We start from the raw sequence: 22580 nt of genomic DNA, 5'->3' as shown, positions 1-22580 counted from the left end.
GAAACCCAACTCATCCTTATGAGATATGTCTCCAACACTATTTTCTGTCACATCCACAAACATTAGCACAATGTTGAGATAAATGAGACTGAGCATTTCAAGACATTCAGTCTCGTGTTTGTTTTGTGCTTTCTACGACTATAGAGTGTCACAGAAATGCTCCTGCAAGGAGTCTAATTAATTTACACTACCAAAAAAGGCTTCGTTTAAAGAGCTGTCCTATTATTGGCCTCTTCAAACGGAAGAAAGTTTGGCCATAATGTTATCGACATTGACTTGGATCTTCCTGCTGGTATCTCATTTGGATGTTGCGGTGCTCCGCCTCCATTCAAAGTCTTAGCTAAGTGGGGCACATATAGCAAGTGCAGGTTCCTTTTTTTAAACTAAATAATGGTTACAAAGGGTCCATTTATGATATCCTTAAACATCGTTTTGGCAGGTAAAATGTCCATTTCCCTTTGAAATGACATTTCTAACCGTGTTTGAGTAACAATCGAAATTGGAGTTATGGAAAACCAAGTCTCAACAAAATGATGTTTTCGAATAACCTGGTACCCCTTTTCATATTTTTTTAAAATAGAAAATATCTATTTTGGTACCGTCATAAGAACACAAAATAGTTGCAAAATAGAGTTTCAAACATCATAGTTTCCAAACTAATCGATCTGACTTGTGAATTGCCGGAGTCCGCTAGCATCATTCATTTACTGGGTCACAGGTCAGATCCCACTGAGAATGTAACTAATTGCATGTTCTCTTTTGTCTTGCATTTTTAGAAACTGAGTTATTTTGTGAAAAAATATGGATATGTGACGATTTTAAAGTTGTTTTTATCCTATTGCAAACTTACATTGATATTCATTTTCAGCAGCTTGCTAATGAAAAGAGAGCTGAGAACATGCACCACTTAGGCTGTCTTTTTCTCAAGTGATTGCCTTGTTGGACAACCAACAACTAACTTTACTAAACATTTGCTAACCACTCACATTACATGTTATTCATTTTGGCAGACTAAAAAATTAAATGTGAAGCCTTGAAAACTTACCGTATTCATTTATTTGTATAAAAAACATTGTACCATAAAAATTAAGACCTAACCCAACTTAGTCGCCTAGTCAACTTTCTAACCCAGTGACCTAGGCATCAGCCCCATCCAAGTCCAGATCACAGGTCTGCTGACTATGTCAGAAATTGATTAAAGAAATAGGTCTCTTTAGAGTGTCATTCAAACACATCCAAACTTTCTTATGAAACATATTTCTCTTCTTAAACTTAAAATGTGTGTTCAGCACCATATTACCAGAGATGTTCAGCAGAAACAAAGCCTTCCAAAAACTACAATTGAAACATTTTACTGCCTTGGAATGTTTCTCGCACTTGGGAAGGTCAGTGGCTAGGAAGTCTTACGGGCAGCTGCCTCTTGCTTTTGATGCATAAGTTTTTCTTTTTCAAATTTATAATATATACAACTTTGAAATACCGGAACACGTTGATGCCTTGTTGTCGACACAAGACATCTTACACATTTAGTCCGGCCTCTTAATATGAGGGAGTGTCGCTCATATTGTAGTGATTTTCATGTTATTGTGTCACCTGTTTGATTCTTATGAGTGCTACTTCCTCATATCATAAACATGTAGTTGATAAATGTACTATACCCCACATAGGTCTGGAGACTTAGAACATATGTAGCGCAAAACCCCAGGAACAGAGGGAATAGGAGGGCTTTCGGGTCTTTTTTGGGCAGCGGGTTGTTATTCTCCTTACCTTCACCGAACAAAATAACAATATTTGTGTTATCATTGAAATATTTTTATCACTTTAGGAGCACTAAGGCCATTTGTCCTCTCTAATAGCTTGCAGATAAATTACATTTTATATGCTGAAGTCAATAATTGCATGTTAGAAATACTGACTGGTTTGGACTGATGCTTTACTCCCATTTTAATGTTGATCACTGCAAGGTAGTATGAAGCTTCTAATCGTCAAAATTATCACCACTCAAGCGGGCAAAGAAATAAATGCCCGATTTTTTGCCTAAGGTTACATCCTATGCATGCCTCAGTGTTTCCAATTAAAGGGATATGAAACAGGACGCACATGGTGCATGTCATAGGGAATCTCCCTCTTTTGCAGTCGCTTGTCAATAAGGGGTTTCCTTCTTTCGCTGGTACGTGGAAGTAGGGCTAGGCATCGGCCCAGCCCAGCTCGATAAGAAGTCAGGTGTGGGTCGAGTCACAGCTCTGCCTGTAATCCAGGCCCGAGACTCTGCTCGGTTTGACTCATTCGATTAGAAAGAAAAATATATTTTTAATATAATTTCATATATAAATATAATTACAGACAAGAAATAACTGTTGTGAATGTCCATTTCTAAATATTAACTTTTCATGTTAAAGTCTCAAGAAAGAAAAACATACAGCATAATGTTTTTCTTCTTCGTAACTGATATTTGAGCCAGAGTTGAACTACCGAACGGTCGAGGTATGCCCTTTTCTTGTTAACTTTTTAACTTCTTGGCCATCAAACACTACCCAAAGGGTGGGCCTTATATGGGGATTTCTTAAATGTGAAGACCGCATTTTCGCATTATTGACAAAACGTGCACCTAAAAGAGGTGCCCTTCTGGAGCCGACTGCCCAAAACTCATCTTTCTTTCTCCGGAATGTACTATCTTGCTTGCGAGTGGGGACCACCGAAAGGACTCCACAGGCGACGAGTGAGGTCTCTCGTCGTCCACCCCCTTCTTCTTTTCCATCAGAAAGTGATCAAAACTCTGGCCCCTCGGTTTCCAATGAGAATTTGACTCTAAAATCTAAATTTCTGCCGGAGACGAGCAAGAATGTATCCTCCTCTCTGCGATTCAGCCGACTGCCGCGGCAGCGACGCCGGTAGAGTTAGGGTTTCGAGCTCCCTCCCATCGCCTCCTCCATTGCCGCCATCATCGTGTGCTTCGTCCACTTCGAGATCAAAAATCCTGGCAACGGACGTGTTTAATTTTCTGTGGATTCATCTTCTGATTAACCTGTCGAAGAGCGCTGCTCGGGCGAGGGCTCAATCTCTTCTTCTGCCTGGAGAGCCCAATCTTGAACAGCAGCGGCTCTCGCGGTGCCCGTTCCCGGATCCGGCACTGAATTACAGGCCGGTTATCGGGATTCTCTCGCACCCAGGGGATGGAGCCAGCGGGAGGCTGAACAACGCCTCGAATGCGTCCTACATCGCGGCGTCGTACGTGAAGTTCGTGGAGTCTGCGGGGGCTCGCGTGATCCCGCTTATCTACAACGAGCCGGAGGAGGTTCTGCTTGAGGTGAGAGGGGGGATTTGACAATTTTGAACTTAAAATTGGTTCTGGATTCTCTTTGGAAGTGCGGAATCCACTTGACGTTGTTTAACGAAAGCGATCAATGGTTGGTGGCGCGAATGCCTCCAAATTGTGACTTTTGTTCTTCTTTTTTGACGAATTGATGCTTGCAGTTCTCTGGAAACTGAAACAAGCATGCTTGTGGAAGTGGTGGGTACTGTGTTTACAGGTACTTAAGTGGTAAATATGGTCTTCTACTGGGAATGTGGAGGCCAAGGAACGCGTAGGCCAAGTATGCACTGCATGCTGGTTTGACCACTTGTGGCTAATACTAACATTTTATACTTATCTTTTTTTCAAAATCAACCGTATAGACGTGATTTTCCTATCAAAATGTGTTAGTCTACATGTGAACAGCGTTTTACACTTCAAAGACGCTTTTAATATGTAAGCAGATTACGTAAGTGTCTATGAAAATCAAGGATTCGAACGTTTTTACTTATTAAAATTCCAAAAAAGGTAGGCTTTATATGCCAATTTTTTATGTTTATTGACATGAAAATCGCATCCACATATTTGGTTTCTTAAAAAGAGCTCCCTGAAAATACCACTGGAAAATATGTGTTCGGCTGGACCAATTGACTGGGCCTATGCGAGAGCGTAGGCCTTATCATTTATGTACTTTTGTTTTTTCTTTTCAAGTTGGCCTCTTAGTGATGCATCTAGGCGCCAGCCGTTTCCGATAAAAATAGACGCCTCGGTCTTAAAAATACTTTGAGCGTAACTTTGCGTGCGCGCGTGCGCGAGTTCTTTTGTTGTATTATAGGTTTGACAGGTGCTTCCTAAGCGGTCGCCCAGATCAGAGTACGAGTTCGTTGTTTTGTTATATCTTCTAAACCAATTCTTTGTTGATTAATATTAAGTTTTTCATAGAACATTCAGGAGCATATCATTATCAGAAAAGAGTAACGGCACTTTTTTTCCTTTTATCTTTGAGTTGAGAAGCATTTTTAAGACGACATTGTGGAAAAATTTTATGGACATGAACGCTATTTGGGGATCCTTTTTATAAGGACTGTAAGACTTAAAAGCGATTTTTAGATGTGCAACTATGACCTCAGATAATATCTCAACATGCGACAAAATCTTCTGCTTGTTATGAGTCTTTCTTTTTTTGTTCGCAGTCTAATAACGGACGAGAACAACAAAGACCTGTTTCGTTTTTTGTTCTTTTCTGTTGGGATACTTTGTATAAAAAGTGCTTCTGTGGTTGCAGAAACTAAACCTCGTGAATGGAGTTCTCTTTACTGGTGGGTGGGCTAAAACTGGCTTATACTATGATATGGTGGAGAGAATATTCAAGGTACTGTCTCTCTCGTCCTATTTCTCATTTTGATACAATAATATTTGATTTGATCATTCATGTTGTAAGGAACAAATATTAAATCTGCTGGAATGTGGCTTGCACTAATTTAAAGCTGCTTTGACCAGCAGTTTAATGTAGATCTTTTTCTTTGATTCGGTTCACCTGTTTTAGTTCTTCATTTTGCACTGTAAATATATCGAAATTTCAGTTCTCTTTGTTACAATGTGTCATATAGAGATAGGTGTAGTGGGAATGAAGTGTACTAGGGCGACAACATGGTAAGTTCATTCTCATACAGTGGTATGACAACACAATCCAAATTTAATGAAGTTCTCCATACATGGAATCATAGATAAACTAATTGTGAACTGAAAGAGCATACTATGCAAGGACATATATTAATAATTAAACCAATGATATACTGGAAGCACTGGATGTATTTCATCTTTTGCTTGTTCATGTAGTATTAACCAAAGACCAATATGCTTGCAACATGGGTTCGAGATGGGCATATCTGGTGGGTAGAAGTAGCCGTGTGGCATTCCTACTTGCTTCTCTATAGTTCCTAGCTGCAGCAATTAAAAATCATGGTAAAGATGATAAAAAAATTGGTGTTTATGGTAAAATGATCCAAAGTTTGCTGTTCATGGGCCACATATTTCATGGTGTCTAGGTCTGAGATGTCGTTGAGTGGGACAGAAATTATATTGAGGACATGAACCATCCCTTGTATATTCATGTCAATGGGCCTCATTTGATGCATGGGTATTCTATTTGACTGCCAGAAATGGATATTTTCTAACTTAGGAGCCCATGGGATTGGAATATACAAGCCACATACCTAACACTTTGTCTTACATTATTTGTTGATTTCTCATTGTTGTTTGTTGTGCTATTTATGCTTATATATCTTTTTTTTTTCTTGGCTGAATATGTTCTTTTATTTTCTTCCTGTGAGAAAAGATATTGTGGATAACTTAGTTACGGAGAATCGAAGATCTCTTGTCTAATCCAATGCATTACTCCTGGGATTCATTTTGGGTTTACCATTATGCACAAATCATCAGAGGGGGGCTAGAATGCTATTTAGTTGTTTCTTTAAACTTATTGGTCTACTTTAGTGATTGGAAATACAAACCCTTGGTCCAAACAGGTGAAAGTCATTATCCAATTTCAGGCGTTGTGAGAGAGTTACCTGAATCTGTCCGAATTTTCTCATGACTGAGGACAAGATATATGTGACAAATTTAAATGTTGCAGATCTGGACCCTTATCTGAATCTGAAACCAATAAAAAGTACAGACAGGTTGTGAATTTGGAATCAGTAAAAGTCTAAGTTCTACCCCAGTATACATGCAAATTATCTTTGAGGTCTATGCCAAAGGTATATCTTGGATGCATATTGGATCCATGACAGAGATCTTCACAAGATGTTAATGAAAAAATGAAGAAAACCAATTATCTAAGTGTATATTCTTTCCATATTTTATCTATAATGGCCTCCGTAGTTTCTCTTGAATTAACTGAGAGGTTTTTCCCTGAACAACTTGGGGCAGCCATAACCACTTTAGATTAACTTTTACAGTCTAGAATAGAAAGTGTTGTTTGATGTTGTCCAAGTCTGCACCTAACATCTGTAACATAGAAGGAAAAGAAAAAAAACTGTTTTAAAGCATTATTATGGTGGAACAAGATAAAAGGTCAGCTGTCATATGCAGGTAGGAATGATTGTTGCACTTGCACACATTGGCATTTAAAAAGAAAAATGTTGCCAGAAGCAGGAAAATAAAGGAAAATGAAAAAGCGAATATGTTAATTTTGACAAACACCAATATAATATATATATAATATATATATATATATATATATATATATAGTGTTTTTATTGCACTGTTCTAGAAAAAGAGTGTTTTTTGATATGTTTTAAATTTATTTGAGGTTTTTAACATTTTAATAACTGTTTTGAATTTCTATCAATGTTTTTGAAAGAACATTGGTGGAAATTTTAAAATCTTTTGTATTTTTAAATTTTTTAAATTCGTGAGATTGTCCCAAGAAAAACCTTGCCAATAAAGCTTGAAGAACAATAATTGTGAGAATGGTTGGAATTAGTGCTCCTTTTTGGTGATATCCTTTCAAGCTAACATAAGAGAAGCAGCTGCGTCAATCCACCCAAAAATTGTATACGAGGATCCAATTTATATTAGTACTTTTGTCTCATCGAATTTATCAAGAGTATGCTGATGGAACTTTGGTGAAGCAGATGATGTTTCATGAGCATGTTTTCATGCAAAATGCTGTAATAGTAATTGTTTAAGGCAGCAATAAATTCAGCTTCCTGTTCTATGCACTCTAAAGTGTACTTCCTAGAAAATGTGCTTCCTCCTTTGATACATCCTTTGTCCCAGCCAGTGATATAGATGTGAGAACTGCCACCATATATTGCAAATGATCAGCTCACTGATAATGTAACTTAGTTTCAATTTCCAGAATATATATTCATTGGGCCCTGGTTTATATTCTAAAAGAATTTATTTTGGCCATGGAACTTTGGATTTTCTAATGTATTCTAATTGAAAATGCCTATATGTCAAACAGAAACCTGACTAGTCCAAGTGAATCATATTTTTTGTAATCCTAAGGATATCGAACCATGTACAAAATTTTCTATTGATTATGCGTGCTTCTTCCTTACTAGTGCTAGGGTGATAGGAGACAGAGGCATCCAGTGAGGATTATGGACCAGTGAATGACATTCAAACATGAATTGTATTGCTGAAAGAAGACCAGGGGTAGGGAAAGAGGCTTATGTTTTGCTTAAGCCAAGGAAAAATAGTCTGACTTATTATGTGTTTAAGAGTCCAATGTAGGTTTTTTCTCTAACAGTGAGAGGATTTTGCCCCTTTGTGCTTCTTTCCTGAATAAAGTGTGCTTATGTAATCCTTGAGCACCTCATCACAAGAATCTAGTTACTGATGTTAGTGATATGATTCTAAAAGTTACAAGCAGACAGCTTTTCTACAATTCCTCCAATTTAATTTTGCTCATTTACTTCTGATATCAAAACTGCTTGGCATTCATTCGTAAAGTAGATTGATGTGACCAAGTCATGATGGAAAGACCTAAGTTGCTCTTACCTGTGGAAAAAATGATTTTTTTTTATGTCATCCATGTAGTCATCTGATATCCGAAAATATAAGTGATATGCATCAACAGAAGCAAAATTATTTTGTCTGCATGTAGGAGTACACCAATAATAGTCTAAGACCTGGGAGTATGCTCTTGGTGATGCATGGTGAAGCAAGTGAACATTTCAATGACAACTGAAAGAGGTTAGCTGGAATCATGGTTGCCAAGGTTGAGAATGACGCATAATGCTTTTCATGAAATAATAACTACAGGACTTTAAACTACTAAATTCTGCATTATAAAAGATATGTTCTGCATTATGGTAGTGAAGTTATAGTTTACATCAGCATTACACTTATTCTTATTCTCCTGGCAACTTGGCCCATTTATTGTTTGCTAAGTTGCTTTCTGCAAGTGGCATTTTTTTTTTTTTTTTGAAATAACAGGTCCATTGTGTTCACATTTGAGGGCTTGAAAGAGAATCACACATTTCACAACAAAATATAGAGTCATGATTAAAAATGAAGTTCTACTCTATCCAAATTATTTGCTTATAATAGTTCTACCATGTGCTAGTACTGCAGTCCAGGTTGGCATGCAATTATGAAAATATATCTCAGTTTTTGTTGATTGTTCCCCATTTTATTTGTTGTTTAACAGTTAGTGCTATATAACAGTTAGTGCTATAGATATTCTGATCCTTGTGTGCGTGTGATACATCTAAGTGTTCTGCCTTGTTTTTTTGATCTTCTTTTTTGGGTATGCTATCTAGTGTATTTTGTGGAGATTCATTTGAAATGCACCTTGGTGATTAGTTGGAAAGCCTTATGATCCTTTGTTAACCTTTATTAATCTAGCCGTTTCCTTTTTTCTGTGATAAGTCTGAACAAATTAGTTACTTTGTCAACTAATTTCATGTAGACAAATATCAGAATTGGATATCTTCCATCTCTATGCCTCTCATTTTAGGAACAAGGCTCTCTCACACTCTCTTAACTGACTTAGAGAATAGAAATCAGAAGAAGAGAAAGAGAGAAAACACACAAATCAGAAGAAGAGGAAGAGAAAGAACACACAAAGATTTACGTGATTTGGAGACAATGTTCTCCTACATCCATGGCTGCCACACGGAGCAGTTTTCACGGTCACAGTAGAATACAGAGTAGAAGCAGAACGGCGCCTTCATAAACATGAGATTAGGCAAAACCCACAAAGCAGAAAAATGACATAAATGCCCCCAAACCCCCAACTTTCCACGAAATTAAGGAAGGGTATCTAGTATGGATCAGGCTCCACGCTCCACCATCTCATGTATCTTTTATCCTTCACTAACTGACTACAATCATTTGTTGTTGGTGATATTTCCATTACCTGTGTATTTAAACTTTTTGTCATTTCTGAAGAGAAAAAATGTTATTTTACTGGTGATATAATATTTCATTCGATCTTACTGTTTGATTATTCTATGTACAGGAACTCCTACTTAAAAATGATGCTGGAGACCACTTTCCATTATTTGCTATTTGCTTGGGCTTTGAGCTTGTAACTATGATTGTTAGTCAGGTAAATTATATAGCTCATCTTGGCATAAGGTCAACAGGTAGTGCCCTGCCAATATATGCCTTTGATGGTTGCATTGATCCCCTTTTCACTCATTCATGCATAGGTTGCTCATATGGATGTCAATAAAACTGTTCTTTTGGTGCCAATCATTCATGTCAAGTATTGTTCAACCAATGGTTTGGGGAAAAGTTCTTCTCCCATTTATGCTTTTGCAAGCACCTTTAGCACTAGATCTGAACATTTGTGTAGGTGACTATAATGGGTATTAGGATTCTGTTTATCATGCGTTTGAACTTGGAAACAATTAGTGTGCTGTTTGATGTTTGACTTTATCTCTTTCATCAACTGAATTTCTTTAAGCCAGATGCAGTTGTAATCTGTAACTGTAATCGATCTTAAAGACTTTCAGAAAAGTTTCTCTAAGTTTGGTGTCTCAGATATATAAATGGCATAGTCTTTCTGCAGTCTGGTGTCTATCCTTTACATTGTTTCTTCTGATTGTCCATGTATACTGTTACTTATGATTAGAAATTTTTTGCTTCTGGTTGTAGGACAGGAAGATTCTTGAAAGTTTTAGTGCACTTGATCAGTCATCTGCTCTACAATTTGTAGAAAATGTTAATATTGAGAGAACTGTGTTCAGGAGGTACAGATTTTAAGTTACAACTCCTTTCAAAATGTAAACGAAGGATTCTGATTTTAACTCTTTCAATTTTCTTCTGAATATTACCGTATTATTTAGAAATTTTCATATGCTTTGTGAATAATGTGAATTTATCAATTCTAGCTTTGTCAATTGTTTTACAACTTAGCATGTTGAAAATATGGGGCCGTACAATTTCTCTATGCTAATGGCATGCATTACAATAGTTATTGCAACTTCTTTGTATTACATCTCAGCTAGTTCTTGTCATGAACCGATAAATTCGGCATAATCATATTGAATCCCATGGGTGAAGCAGCTATCTGCATATTAATATGTATCATGACCAGGCATTTATCCTTTTGGTTGTAAAGGAACAGAAAATTTAGGAAGGAGATGGTGAATGGAAATATGGAAAGTTCTGGGACATGTACCATTTTAACTTTTATCACGGTCTAATGGAGATATTGAACATGCAAAGTACTTGATTACATGAGTACATGAATATCAGCTTCTAGCAATACCTTAATTGATAAGTACTTCTGCTGGTATCTGGAAGTGTTGAAACTTGTCACGGCTTGCAGCTTGACCTTTCATGAGGACTACGAGCACTTCTTAGCTGTTTCATCTATAAGATGACTTGTAGATTGCCAAAGTAAGACTCTGAAAAGGTTGATGGCAATTAGTACTCTCACTTTGCAAAATAATTCAACTTATAAGTCATTCAATTAAGTTGATCACACTACCCATAAATACTGGTCATAGTATATATATATATATATATATATATATATATATACACACACACACATATCAGTTTATGATCGCTGCGAAGCCAAATAAGCGTTATTAATTACTCAAGAGGGCTCTTGAGTCTCAACAGAAAAAGATAACAATCATTCAACCTTTTGGAGAGCTCCTTTTCATTCAGAGTATATATAGGGAACATGGACCTTTCCATCCAATAGTTCATCATTCACTGTCTTCATGGAGTTTTGGAAAAATAAACCCCATAAATGGATGTAGAATGTTAAAAAACTGCAATAATAACAATAAAAATGTAATATCCAAATTTTATAACCTGGAAAAAGGTAACAATATTATCTTAAAATCCTTCCAAAATCTTATCAACACGTCTGATCTTTTATCTTTTTTCAGAGTATGGTTTTGGTTGTAGTTGGAGTTGTGAAAGATGACAAAATCATGTGAAATGATTGTCACAAATATCGTGCTTTATTCAAAAAAACACAATAAATATGTTGAATATAAATCAGCCGTATAAAACGGCAATAAAAAGTGTCTTTTTCAAAAAAACGTCAGAAAACAGAAAACACAAAAAATACGCTTTTCGCGTCTTTTTGTGTTTTGTTACTGAATATTAGGATTTTTTTTAAGTGTTCAGCCAAACCGTGAGTTTCTATCCTTAAAATGTATTAAATAAGAGAGAGAGGTGATTAACCAGAAAATTAAGCATAATAAAGAAGAGAGAGTGCTGAAAGGTGCATGTAGTAATGAAGAGTAATTATGTAATAAAGAGGAGAGAGAGATGGTTTACATAAAATTAGATGCAATAAAGAAGAGTGGGAGAGAGAGCCCAGCTGCTCCTATGAAACCCCTAACCCATGGCACTAACTCCTTCATTAACTCAGACTTCATATCGTGCGGCTGAGTAAATTGTGTCTAGCATGGAGACCATCCAAATTTATTATTTCGTAAATTTTACATACAGCTATTATTTGCTTTTAATGTTCTAAAATTTTATCGAGATTTCCCGAGATATATAATTTTGCCGTATTATGCCCGAGAAATAACTCACCGTATAATACCTGTACATGGTATATGTAACAATGGTGAAATCTGAATGCCACATGGATACAGCTTGTTGGAAGGCAGACTGCATATATGTATATGCCTTCTGCAAAAATGACATTGTAACTGCTTAGTCTTTTCTATTGAATGTTCTTAATATTTCATGAGGAGAGTAATGGACTCACCTGTCTCGGTTTTCAGGATTGACAGAAGTCAGGATCTAGGTTTCTTATATGTGTGTCTCTGTGTTTACATGAGAAAAACAGGAACACATAAAGATTGGAAAAGTGGAAAATTGGGATATTTTGGAAAGGCACCAAAGTGAAAATGTCACCTTTTTATAGTTTTTTTTCGCAGTTTTAGAAGCACCTATAGCAATATATTTTTGTGCATAAATTCCACTGTCTTTGTTCTTTAGTAGTTAACACTCTCATAAATATTGTCTTCCTTTTTAAGAATGCTAAAAAAGGGGGGAAACAAAGGAAAACCAGAAAAAAGGGGAAAAAATTAAAATATTCTTGAAAAAAATAGAAAAATATAAATATAACTTAAAGAAGGGACTTTTGACATATTTTAATATTTCTGAGGTTTCTTTAACATATTATTAAATGTTTGAATTTTTGTCCATGTTGATGTAAAAATATCAGTAAAAAGCTCAATTTTTTATATTTTTATAATTTGTTAAATGATTTTTAATTTTTTGAACGCATGTGGTTTTTTGAGAAAAGCCTTGCTTATAAAAACCTGAAAATGATATTTTTGAGCTTTTATCTTGTTCAGAAAATGTGTTCACCATTTTGTTTTGAATCTGACATATTACCTTATGTATTGCAAAAGATAACTATGTTCGTGTAAAATTCATTGCTTTGAATGACGTCTTAGACATTTTAATTGGTTCAGTACAGCTGAGATTCATATACTGATGCTGACATTTTGAGATCTTTTGATTTAAGCTTTTTTGTTTTTGTTGTCAACAAAGATTAGATGTTCTTGAGATTCAATTCCTATATATTGTGTTAATCATCTTGTGATACTTTATGATGTCAAGAAGACAAACGAATGTTTTTTTTTGCACGACTTATGTTCTTCTTCTGTTATCTTTGGGTAAGTTATTTTAAAGGGATATATGCAGATACAAATATGGTGAGATTACATACTTTTGTTTCTCATAGTTTTCATTGGGTTTGGCAACAAGCTGGACTGGGGGTTTAAAATGTGGGAACGCCTGGATCATAGGAATCATAGGCAATCCAATGCAACTAGTTTTTCAAAGGAAAATACATGTGACCTAAACTAAGCCTGGTTGAGGCTGGTGTAGTTTCTTAAATAGGGAGGCCAAGCCCCACCAATTGGTGTAGCCACAAGCAATGAAGACTTGATGCTTAGTTTCTCTGTGTCTTAAGAACTGGCGTTCTGAATGGATTCAAATAAGTACCATGCACCAAAGGAAATTTGTACTACTGTATTAATAGACTTTTACTAGTTGCAGTTCTCTAAGTTCATTACTTTTGTGCAGGTTTTCACCTGAGTTGCTTCAGAAATTAACAACAGAATGCCTTGTTATGCAAAACCATCAGGCAAGTTTAAAGAGGTTTTCACTGTTATTATTATTATTTTTAATGCTTTTGTGGCTCAGAAACGCAGTACCAAACACCTTTTTCATGGATGCAACATGGTCCCAATTATTTTGGAGTTTTCTGCTTGGTTTAAATTATTTTTTGAATTTTTCTAATAACACCCCCTTTAATGGATTTTTGCATAGATCTGGATCTAGGCAATTCGAGATTGTAAACCAATTTTGTTTCTTGTTGACAATGGCATGCTAAGTTACATAGGTGTAGGCAGTGTTGTACGTATCGTTGCGTTTTAAAAATGCGATACGATACACTACCTGTATCGTACAGTTACGATACAGGCACCGTATCATACGATACGGCTACGATACAGTTACGATACATACGATACGGTTATGATACAAGTACGACACTGTAATTTTTATTGATTTTTTATTATTTTTTGATAATTTCTTATATTTTTTCTGATTATTTTTTTTTTAAATAATACGATACGGTTACGATATTTTACGATACAACGTATCTTAAAGCCAGATTGATACGGCTTACGATACGCTTTTTACAACATTGGGTGCAGGTATAGCGGTACAAGTTCAAGCATAGCATTTTTTACGAATATAAACATAAAGATTCCCTTACAGAGAAATTACAGGAGGCAAGGTTTTGTTTTCATTGTAGACCATATTCTATTGCTAAAGTTTCTTAGTTGATTTGAGACGGTATAGTTTCTTATTTGTACAAAGCCACTGGATCATGCAGAACAAGTATTCTCCTAGCAAGAAAATGCAAAAGTTTAATTTTGAAAGGTCTGCAGAAGCCTATTATCTTTAGATACCTAGCTACATCTCGTTGCATTATTCGTCAAGTATGCAGCTCCTTTTTATTGCTTCTGGACTTACTGTGAAATCTTCCTTCTTTTGAGCACGTTAGCAAATTTCGTGTAGAAGGAGAAACCAAAGGTTAGAGGAGAAGGGAAAAAAACAGAAAAAATGTAGAACATGTAAGTGTATTGATGAAGTTAGAGGGTCCCTTAATTTCTTTCATAATATAATTTGTTCATAAACAGGTGGCTGTATTGTATTTTCCAAGCTCTTTTTTCTTCATATAACAAATTCCTGTCTTGAATCTAAATAGTTTGCACTGGTTGTATTATGTTCATTGGAAATTCTATATACTGAGACTGATGTGTATTGCAAATTTATTTCCTATAGCTTATTATGACACCATACAGAAAGATCGTGATATTTTGTAAAATATTGTAATATTAACAAAAGAAATGAAAAAAAAAACATGGACACAGTCACACAATATTTTGAAAAGCAACATCAAAAAAAGTTTATGGCATTTTTATCATGTTTTTCTCATGTACTTTAATCCTACGGTGAAATGGGGGATTGTTTAAAACTACATACTCTTTTCTTTGTGAAAAGGGGCAATGTATGTTAAAAAGTGGTCTAAAAAGGGCATTCTTTTTAATGGTAAAAGGTGAAACTTAGTACATCATTAGGGGTTTTAAGCCATGGCTGTCACAGTTCATTTTGTTTCGTTAGAAACTTGAAAGGGAGGCCCTACCATGCGATGTTGCTGGAGCACACTGTATGTATTTTTCTTTTCCACTATTTTTGTTTTATATTTTTCCACTTTATGCCAAGTAAGGACCCTACGATGCCTTTTTTTTTTAAAACTTCTGTTATATTGTTTCATTTCCCCTTGTTTCCAAAGTACTTTCATTTCTGATAATAGTCACCATGGTTCACATGTCATCATTTTTATAATTTTATCATTTTAATTAGATATTTTTCTATGTCTTCTTACTAGTTTTTATTTATTTTTTTTACCTATTTTTTATTATTTTCATTTTCTTAAAAGTTGCCGAGGTTTTTAGATTTTCTCCAAAAAAAAAAAATTGCCGAAAAATACCTGAGAAAACCTCGACGATAAAGACCCAAAAACAATATTTGTGGCTATGTATGAGACAAAATGAAATTCTCTCCTAAATAGTTCTAACTTCTAAGTGTAATGGACCTCAAACTCATTTTCTTTCTTTCATGTATTTTCACTAGTTAATTCTAAATAATAGCCCTAGTATGAAGTTTTGATATGAGGTTGAGCTTGTAGCAGCCTCCAGAGTCTTTACAGGAGAGGCTTGACTAGAAGGGTTCTGAATCCTGGTGTTTTTAGTTCCAGGACTCATTTTTTCTTAATGAGCATGTCACATAAACATCTTACATGGATTTTTCAGTTGTTTCTTTATATGAACTGCATTTGGATTGTAAAACGATATCCAACTGTAGTGAACTCATCATTCGTGGACTTTGAGATGCACATTTTGTTGGTTGGTCTTCCTACTATGTATTCAGTTTAGAGGAATGTGTGGTGGGCTATTGCCTTAAGTCCTTACTGATACTTGATGGTTGCTGTTCGCTGTTGATTCTTTTGCCCATTTACTCTTCACAGCTGTAGTCTCTTCGGAGGCATCTGATAAAATTGGAATGATACTCTTCAAAGCTGTAAGTAGTGGACTAAATTAGTCTTGTGGATCTGATTATACTCTTTGATTGCAGTATGGTATATCCCCAGAAAGATTTCAACAGTGTTCAGCTTTGTCAAGTTTCTTTGAGATTCTGACCACAAGCAAAGATAAAAATGATAAGGTATTGGAAAATGATTTTCCTCGTAAAATTTATAGTTTGTGTTGATAATGTGGAGGTAATGCTCTAATACCAAACTAATGTAGTGTAATGTTCTAATACTAAACTAGTGCAGTGGAAAATTGCTATAATACCATTTTTGATGCAATGATAAATGCTTTGGTGCCTATGTCACATGGGTAAGTGTGATATGGCCAAGTGGTCGTGTCAGTGCGTGTGTACAGCGACACGGGTTCGAGGGTACGGCGACATGGCAACATGAGTACGGCTGGATACAGCTGTATTTTAAAACTTAAAATTTTATCTTTTCAAATTTAATTTTTGCTTTAATTTTGATTTTTCCCTTCCACCTAGATTCTATATTTTTCTACCCCTTTTTCTTTAATTTTGAAAACTTTTGGGGATTATTATATTATATAATGTATATATAAAATATACTGTTCTGTCATATCCCCGTACCCATAATTTTCCAAACTGGTATACCAGTACCTACACTGCTGTACCCGTGCTCCACCAGTACCTGCACTCATGTGACATGGTCTAGTACTAAATTGACACAGTGAAAAGAAGGAAATAAAGCAGGAAATGATGGAAGATACCTAAATCTATTTTCATTCATGATTTCAGAACCTTTACAAATGAGCTCTAGGTCTCTAAATAGAGAAAAAGGTGGATCAATGGATCTGAATCCAATTGTACAAGTCTGGATCTACTTAGATCTGGTTACATTAATATGGATCCTAATTCATGGATATTTACAGATGGATTCAACCCAGGGTCCACAACTAAACAAAATAACAAAAGATGCTCTTGAAACAACATCCTAAACACAAAATTACCTATTCAGCTTCTCTATGTCTGATAAGAAACGGATTTGGTTTTGCTCTGCATCAGTTGGTGGCGTCTACTATTATAAAATAGCAACTTATGTTTCATTCCTCATTTTATCTTTACTTACATGTCATATGTTGAAACTATTACTAATTGGTATGTAAACTACATAAGGTGTATGTATCAACAATCCAAGCATACGACTATCCTATAACGGGCTTCCAGTGGCACCCAGAGGTATGTTTCAAGTCTTGTTTCTTACTCGCTCCATACATTGCCTTGTGAGTGAAAAAAAAAATTAGTCTCTGTTTGAGACATGCAGAAAAATGCATTTGAGTGGGGGCTTTCAACGATTCCGCACACTGAAGATGCTGTGCAAGTGACTCAAAATGTTGCCAACTTTTTTGTCAGGTTAGTATTGATCTCCTCTTTATTTCAAAAAGTTAGAATATTGGCCTGGTAGAAAGCATTGGAAAGGACAATGTCTTTCCAGGATATAGCTTTTTCAGAAAAGTAATACACCTTTCATAGACCTAATTCTAGACTTTTTCTACTTCCGATTTTAGAAGTTGGACATGTTCTTGCTTCATTACAGGTTACTTGAATAGTTTAATCTATATGGTCACCTAGTGCATGAGACTGTTTAGACAATATAAAATCTAATACGTAGCCTAACTGCTCTATAATTGAGAGGGAAAGCCATCTTGGTCGGTTGGTGCTATTATCTAATAATTCTTCCTTCAGTTCCATTCCTTTTTTTTTTCCTCTCATCAATGTAAACTGGCTTTTATATAACTTTTGCATCTTGGAATTATTTTTTCCAGTGAAGCACGAAAATCCCTGAATAGACCACCTATTAGCACAGTTCTTGGCAATCTCATTTACAATTACAGCCCCACTTACTGTGGGAAGGCAGGGTAAGCTTAAAAACATGACCTCTTGATTCTACATTTAGCAGATAATCCTTGTTTATCCTTTTGCTTCACCTGTGGTTCCATAGGAGGGGATTTGATGAGGTTTACATCTTTGCGTGAATGATCCTTGGAGATTCAATGGATTCACCAAATTCACAGAGAATGCTTGTTTAGACAAGGAAGCTTGGGGTTTCCATATATTGTATTATGTAAATAAGGGGCTGACTGTTGTAGCTGGTGAAGCTGTACAACTTCAAGCTTTCCTCTAATCTTAATTTTCTTGTACATAGATATAGATCTTCAATACGTAATCAAGAGACTTGATCTTGGATATTAGATGTTGAAATGATTTCTTTGTCAAAGAAGGAATCCCACAAAAGTTGCTTGCAGTACCCTTGACCGGTAACTGCTGCTGAGCAGCATATGGTGCTGATAATACATTTCTGAATTGCAGGCTGTTCACTTGTTTGTCCTAATTAAACAACATCATCGTTAATTTTAGAAAAAGACATGATAAAAACGTTAAAAACAATGTAAAGGAAAAACCTGTCCTTTTCCTATTTTTTTGAAAAAAACAATCTAACATGAACTTTTGCTTTTTTTTGCATTTTTATCATTTTATCCATCATTTTATGTTATTTTTGCTTTAAATTTAAACTTAAGTTAAATTATTTATCTTCAATTTATATCATTATTAAAACTTCAGTTTTATCATGTCAAGTTATCATTTATGTTTTCTTGTTTGTTCTTTTTTATTTTTAGGATTTTTTCTTTTCTAAATTTTTTTTTTGAATTTTGTCAAAAAATACCTGAGAAAATTCTCTTTATTTAAAACTCGTTAACGATATTTGTGGCAATGGTCTAACAGCTCAATGGAAGTTTTTTAGGAGGGCTCTTCTAAGGAGAAACTGTTGCACGTCTGAAGATTGTTTCTCATTACAGACTGGAAAACCTTTTCGATTTTACACGTACGAGGAAACTTGTTTCTCCTATTTATGAGCGAAGTATTTAGAAGTGTTTCAATTTTTTAACTCGATATTTTGAATTAGATAATCTGCTGTTCACATATGGTTAAGGTTGGCGAGTTGCTAATTTGCTATTATTACTTGAACATATTTTGTTTATAATCAGTTATAATGGTTGATTAAAGAGATAAAGAGACAATTAAACTTTGGCAGATGCATAAGACTAAAGAATCGCTCCGCATCAATTAAGAACTGTTTTGATAATTAAATCTACTACTCCGTCGGACCAATGTTTGCTACTTAAGATTCAATGGCGACCTTTGTCGAGCATACTTATGCAGCTATGGTGATTGCTCTAAACAGTCCAATTAGGAGCGGGACCCCAATGAAATCCTTCAGTTTCCTGTCTCCGGAATTCCTTATATAATCAGCTATTGACATGATCATTGAGAGAGAGAGAGAGAGAGAGAGAGAGAGAGAGAGAGAGAGAGAGAGATTACCCTAGTCCACATGAGATTTGATACACGAGATCTCAGGAGAAGAAAATTTGATTTATGCATCCGAATTTGTGGCATGCTTGAATTTCACGTACGTCCTTTCATCTCCTGCTTTCTGAGTCGGGAGGCAGCTAGGGTGTACTACAAATTCGAATATCTGTATGTTTTTCAATTTTCACTCATGAATTTGTCCATCACATTTCACACGATGAACAATAGATGGTAAAATATACATTCTTCAATCCATGTATTCTATTTGGTGCTTCCCTAGATGTAGTTGCCTTGGAATATGATAATAATGTCGGTAAACTTGTTGCCACAAACATACATGAACTTACATTAAGTAATGAAGCGTAACCTGAAAATTGCTGCCTCACACACCAATATTTATTGAAGAAAAGGAAGCTACAAATTTAATATAGAAAAAATTCAATGATATAGGTAATTATAAGACTTCTAAAATAGTAAAAAACATTGATCTTAAGAAAGCAAGGAGATTATAGCTGTAATGGAGGTCTCTTTTTGGCTCTCCAACTACTAGAAGCTGGCAAAGCTTTTGGAAGCAATGATCTCGAGAGCAAGAGGAATAGCTACAAAAAGGATTACGTCATTAGGAAAAATGGCAGACCATAAACAACGGAAGCTTTGAGTATATATATATATATATATATATATATGTGTGTGTGTGTGTGTGTGTGTGTGTGTGTGTGTGTGTGTGTTATATATATATATGTTATTAGGGCTTATCGTGGACCATAAACAAAAGAAACTTTTACTATACATACATTTATTGGAAATGTTCCTGCTTACACAGGGACACAGCTGAGCGCGGCTGCTGTGGGCTGTTGGATTGGATGAGCTACTTTTTTTGTTAAAAAAAAGGGGGAAAACGCCGATGCATGAGGCATCGGGCTTGAGAGGCGATGCCTCCCCCCATAAAAGAGAAGGGGGATGCAGTTGCCTCTCCCTCGTCGCCGCCGACCTTTTGCCAGCCTCCCATTGCCGGCATACCATCTGCCAGTCAGGGGAGGGTGGTGGAGGTAAAGGGTCTGAGAGCGAGACGAACAGCTACAAAAAGGATTAAACCATTTGGGCACATGGACCATAAATAAAGGAAACTTTGAGTATATATGTATATATATATATACTCAAAGTTTCCTTTATTTATGGTCCATGTGCCCAAATGGTTTGTATATATATATATATATGTGTAATAGTTGAGCCATTAGTGGAGCCAAAAAAATTTTTTGGTGGGGACACTCATTCAATACCTTTAATTTCTTTGTGGCACTTAAATGTATAACAATCAAATATATCAAACACTAACATATTTATTAATGCTGCAACTCCTCATAAATCCTTATATGATTTTTGGATATGATATAGATTTCTCCATTTCATTATCATTGTATCTGTTTCTCTTCTCCTTTCAGCTTTGGATTCCTGGACAATATATCTGCAAAACTGTTATGGGCAGCTTTTAGTAGTTCAATGGAGAATTCAAATAACTTTTTTTCATTAACTAACCTTCTAATTTCTATCTTAATAATGGAATTTTCTAATTTTGCATTAATCTAGTGTCTAATTTGAGTGTGATCGGTTCTAATAATGAACTTGGTAAATACAACATATATTTCAAAATGCAAGATTGCATAGTAAATACAACATATATCTCATTTTCGTAGCTATATCTTAATACTGAGTCGTAGCTTTCTTTCTGAAGCACTAGACTCTATTATCCAAATGAAATTTCTTGTTTCATCTGGGAATTCTAATTTTGGAAGTTTTTTGCATATTTCTTGTATTCTAATTACATGTTTTCTATCTTTTTCATCCCAATAATTTTCCGTGTCTTTCCTTAATTTTTTTTGTAAGGGTATATAATGTTCTAATTTTGGTATATATTCCCATACTTGATTAATTAATCCTAAAAATGATTGTAATTTTACCTTTGTGTCCAAATCGTTAAACATTGCCATTTTTTGTATTATGTGGTTTCGCGTTTTAATTCCTGCTTTATCTATTTATATTCCAAAGGATTCTATTTGTTTTTTACAAATAATTGCTTTGTTTGTACTTATTCCTATTCCTACTTCTGTTGCATATTTCACAAATTGTGTAAGCAAATCATAGTGGCGTTCCAGAGTGTTTGTATATAGTAATGTATCATTTATGTATATGATGCAATTTCTAAGGCCTTTAAATTTTTGGTTCATAAATGTAAATTTTTTGTTCATAAATGTTTGGAATCGTCCTAGTGCATTTTTGTATCCAAAAGGTAATACATTCCATTCGTAGAATCCACTGGGTATTGTAAATGTTGTTAATTTTTTACTTTTTTTCTTTTATCTTTGAGTGGTAAAATCCATCTTTACGTCAAATTTGCTGAAGTAATTATATCCTGATATTTGTTTTAATTTTAATATTTTATTTGGTATTCGGTAGTTATAAGTTTTTGTTTTGGCATTTAAGTTTCTATAATCTATCACCATCCTTGTTATAACCTTTAAGAACTACATTCATGCTTACAGAACACTTAGATCTAATTTCATCTAAAATTTCAGTACCTTTGGCTTGTTTCATACACCTTTGACAATCCCGTCGACCTCACCATAGACATTTTGTTTCCCCTAACACGGCCTCTTGCCTCAAATGGGTACTCCCTCTTGCCTCAAATGGGTACTCCCTCTTGCTTCTATCATGGATGAATTTTAGATTTATACATAACAATCTTTTCATATTCCTACATTAACAATTCAGATTTCGGGAAGGTAAATTAATTTTAGTCCAACAAAGAAAGCATAACATACATCAAGAAAACATAACTACTTACAATGATTTCCTTTGTATCCTCATATAGGCTTACATTTATCAGGTTGTCTGGAGCTTTTTCTGTTGGGTAAATTATTCTATCATCTGAATAAATATATTTCTATTGGTGTGTTAATACATTCCCTAAAACAGGCTTTAATCATAATTTCTATGCCTCCATAGTACACATATTTCATTGGTTCTTTTATTTTTAATTGTTTCAATTCTTCATTTATTCCTGCTCTACTCATAAGTGGTACTCGGATAGTTCCTATTGCTTGGTCTATATCTATCACATGTTCTTTTTGGTTTGTTATATAATATTCTTCCTTACTTTTTTAGTATACTTCTTATTCATGGGACTTTTAATCATGGGGAAATCCAATATCTTATCTTTAATGATATTTATCTTTTGTATTTTTCTTTTAGTCTTCTAAATTTCTTTTTTTATTACATTTTTGTTTATGGCTTCTATATTCGCAGCCTAATTGTGGTCTTCAGTATTATGTACAGCATTTATATAGAT

General features: G+C 34.9%; 1 protein-coding gene across 1 annotated transcript; it reads left to right on the top strand.

Annotated features, from left to right (window-relative positions):
* Window positions 1-2654: 2654 nt before the first annotated feature.
* Window positions 2655-18117, top strand: LOC116260413 (gamma-glutamyl hydrolase 2-like). The gene is made up of 10 exons (XM_031638741.2): window positions 2655-3307; window positions 4578-4664; window positions 9270-9359; window positions 9911-10005; window positions 13328-13388; window positions 15950-16039; window positions 17042-17104; window positions 17190-17278; window positions 17692-17784; window positions 17868-18117. Exons 1-10 carry the CDS (start codon window positions 2843-2845, stop codon window positions 17899-17901), a joined length of 1167 nt encoding a protein of 388 aa, XP_031494601.1. The 5' UTR covers window positions 2655-2842; the 3' UTR covers window positions 17902-18117.
* Window positions 18118-22580: the final 4463 nt, after the last annotated feature.

Source organism: Nymphaea colorata, chromosome 9 (assembly GCF_008831285.2).
Source record: "Nymphaea colorata isolate Beijing-Zhang1983 chromosome 9, ASM883128v2, whole genome shotgun sequence".
Taxonomy (NCBI): domain Eukaryota; kingdom Viridiplantae; phylum Streptophyta; class Magnoliopsida; order Nymphaeales; family Nymphaeaceae; genus Nymphaea; species Nymphaea colorata.
The sequence above is the reverse complement of the archived record's forward strand: the minus strand, read 5'-3'. Positions and strand labels throughout refer to the sequence as shown.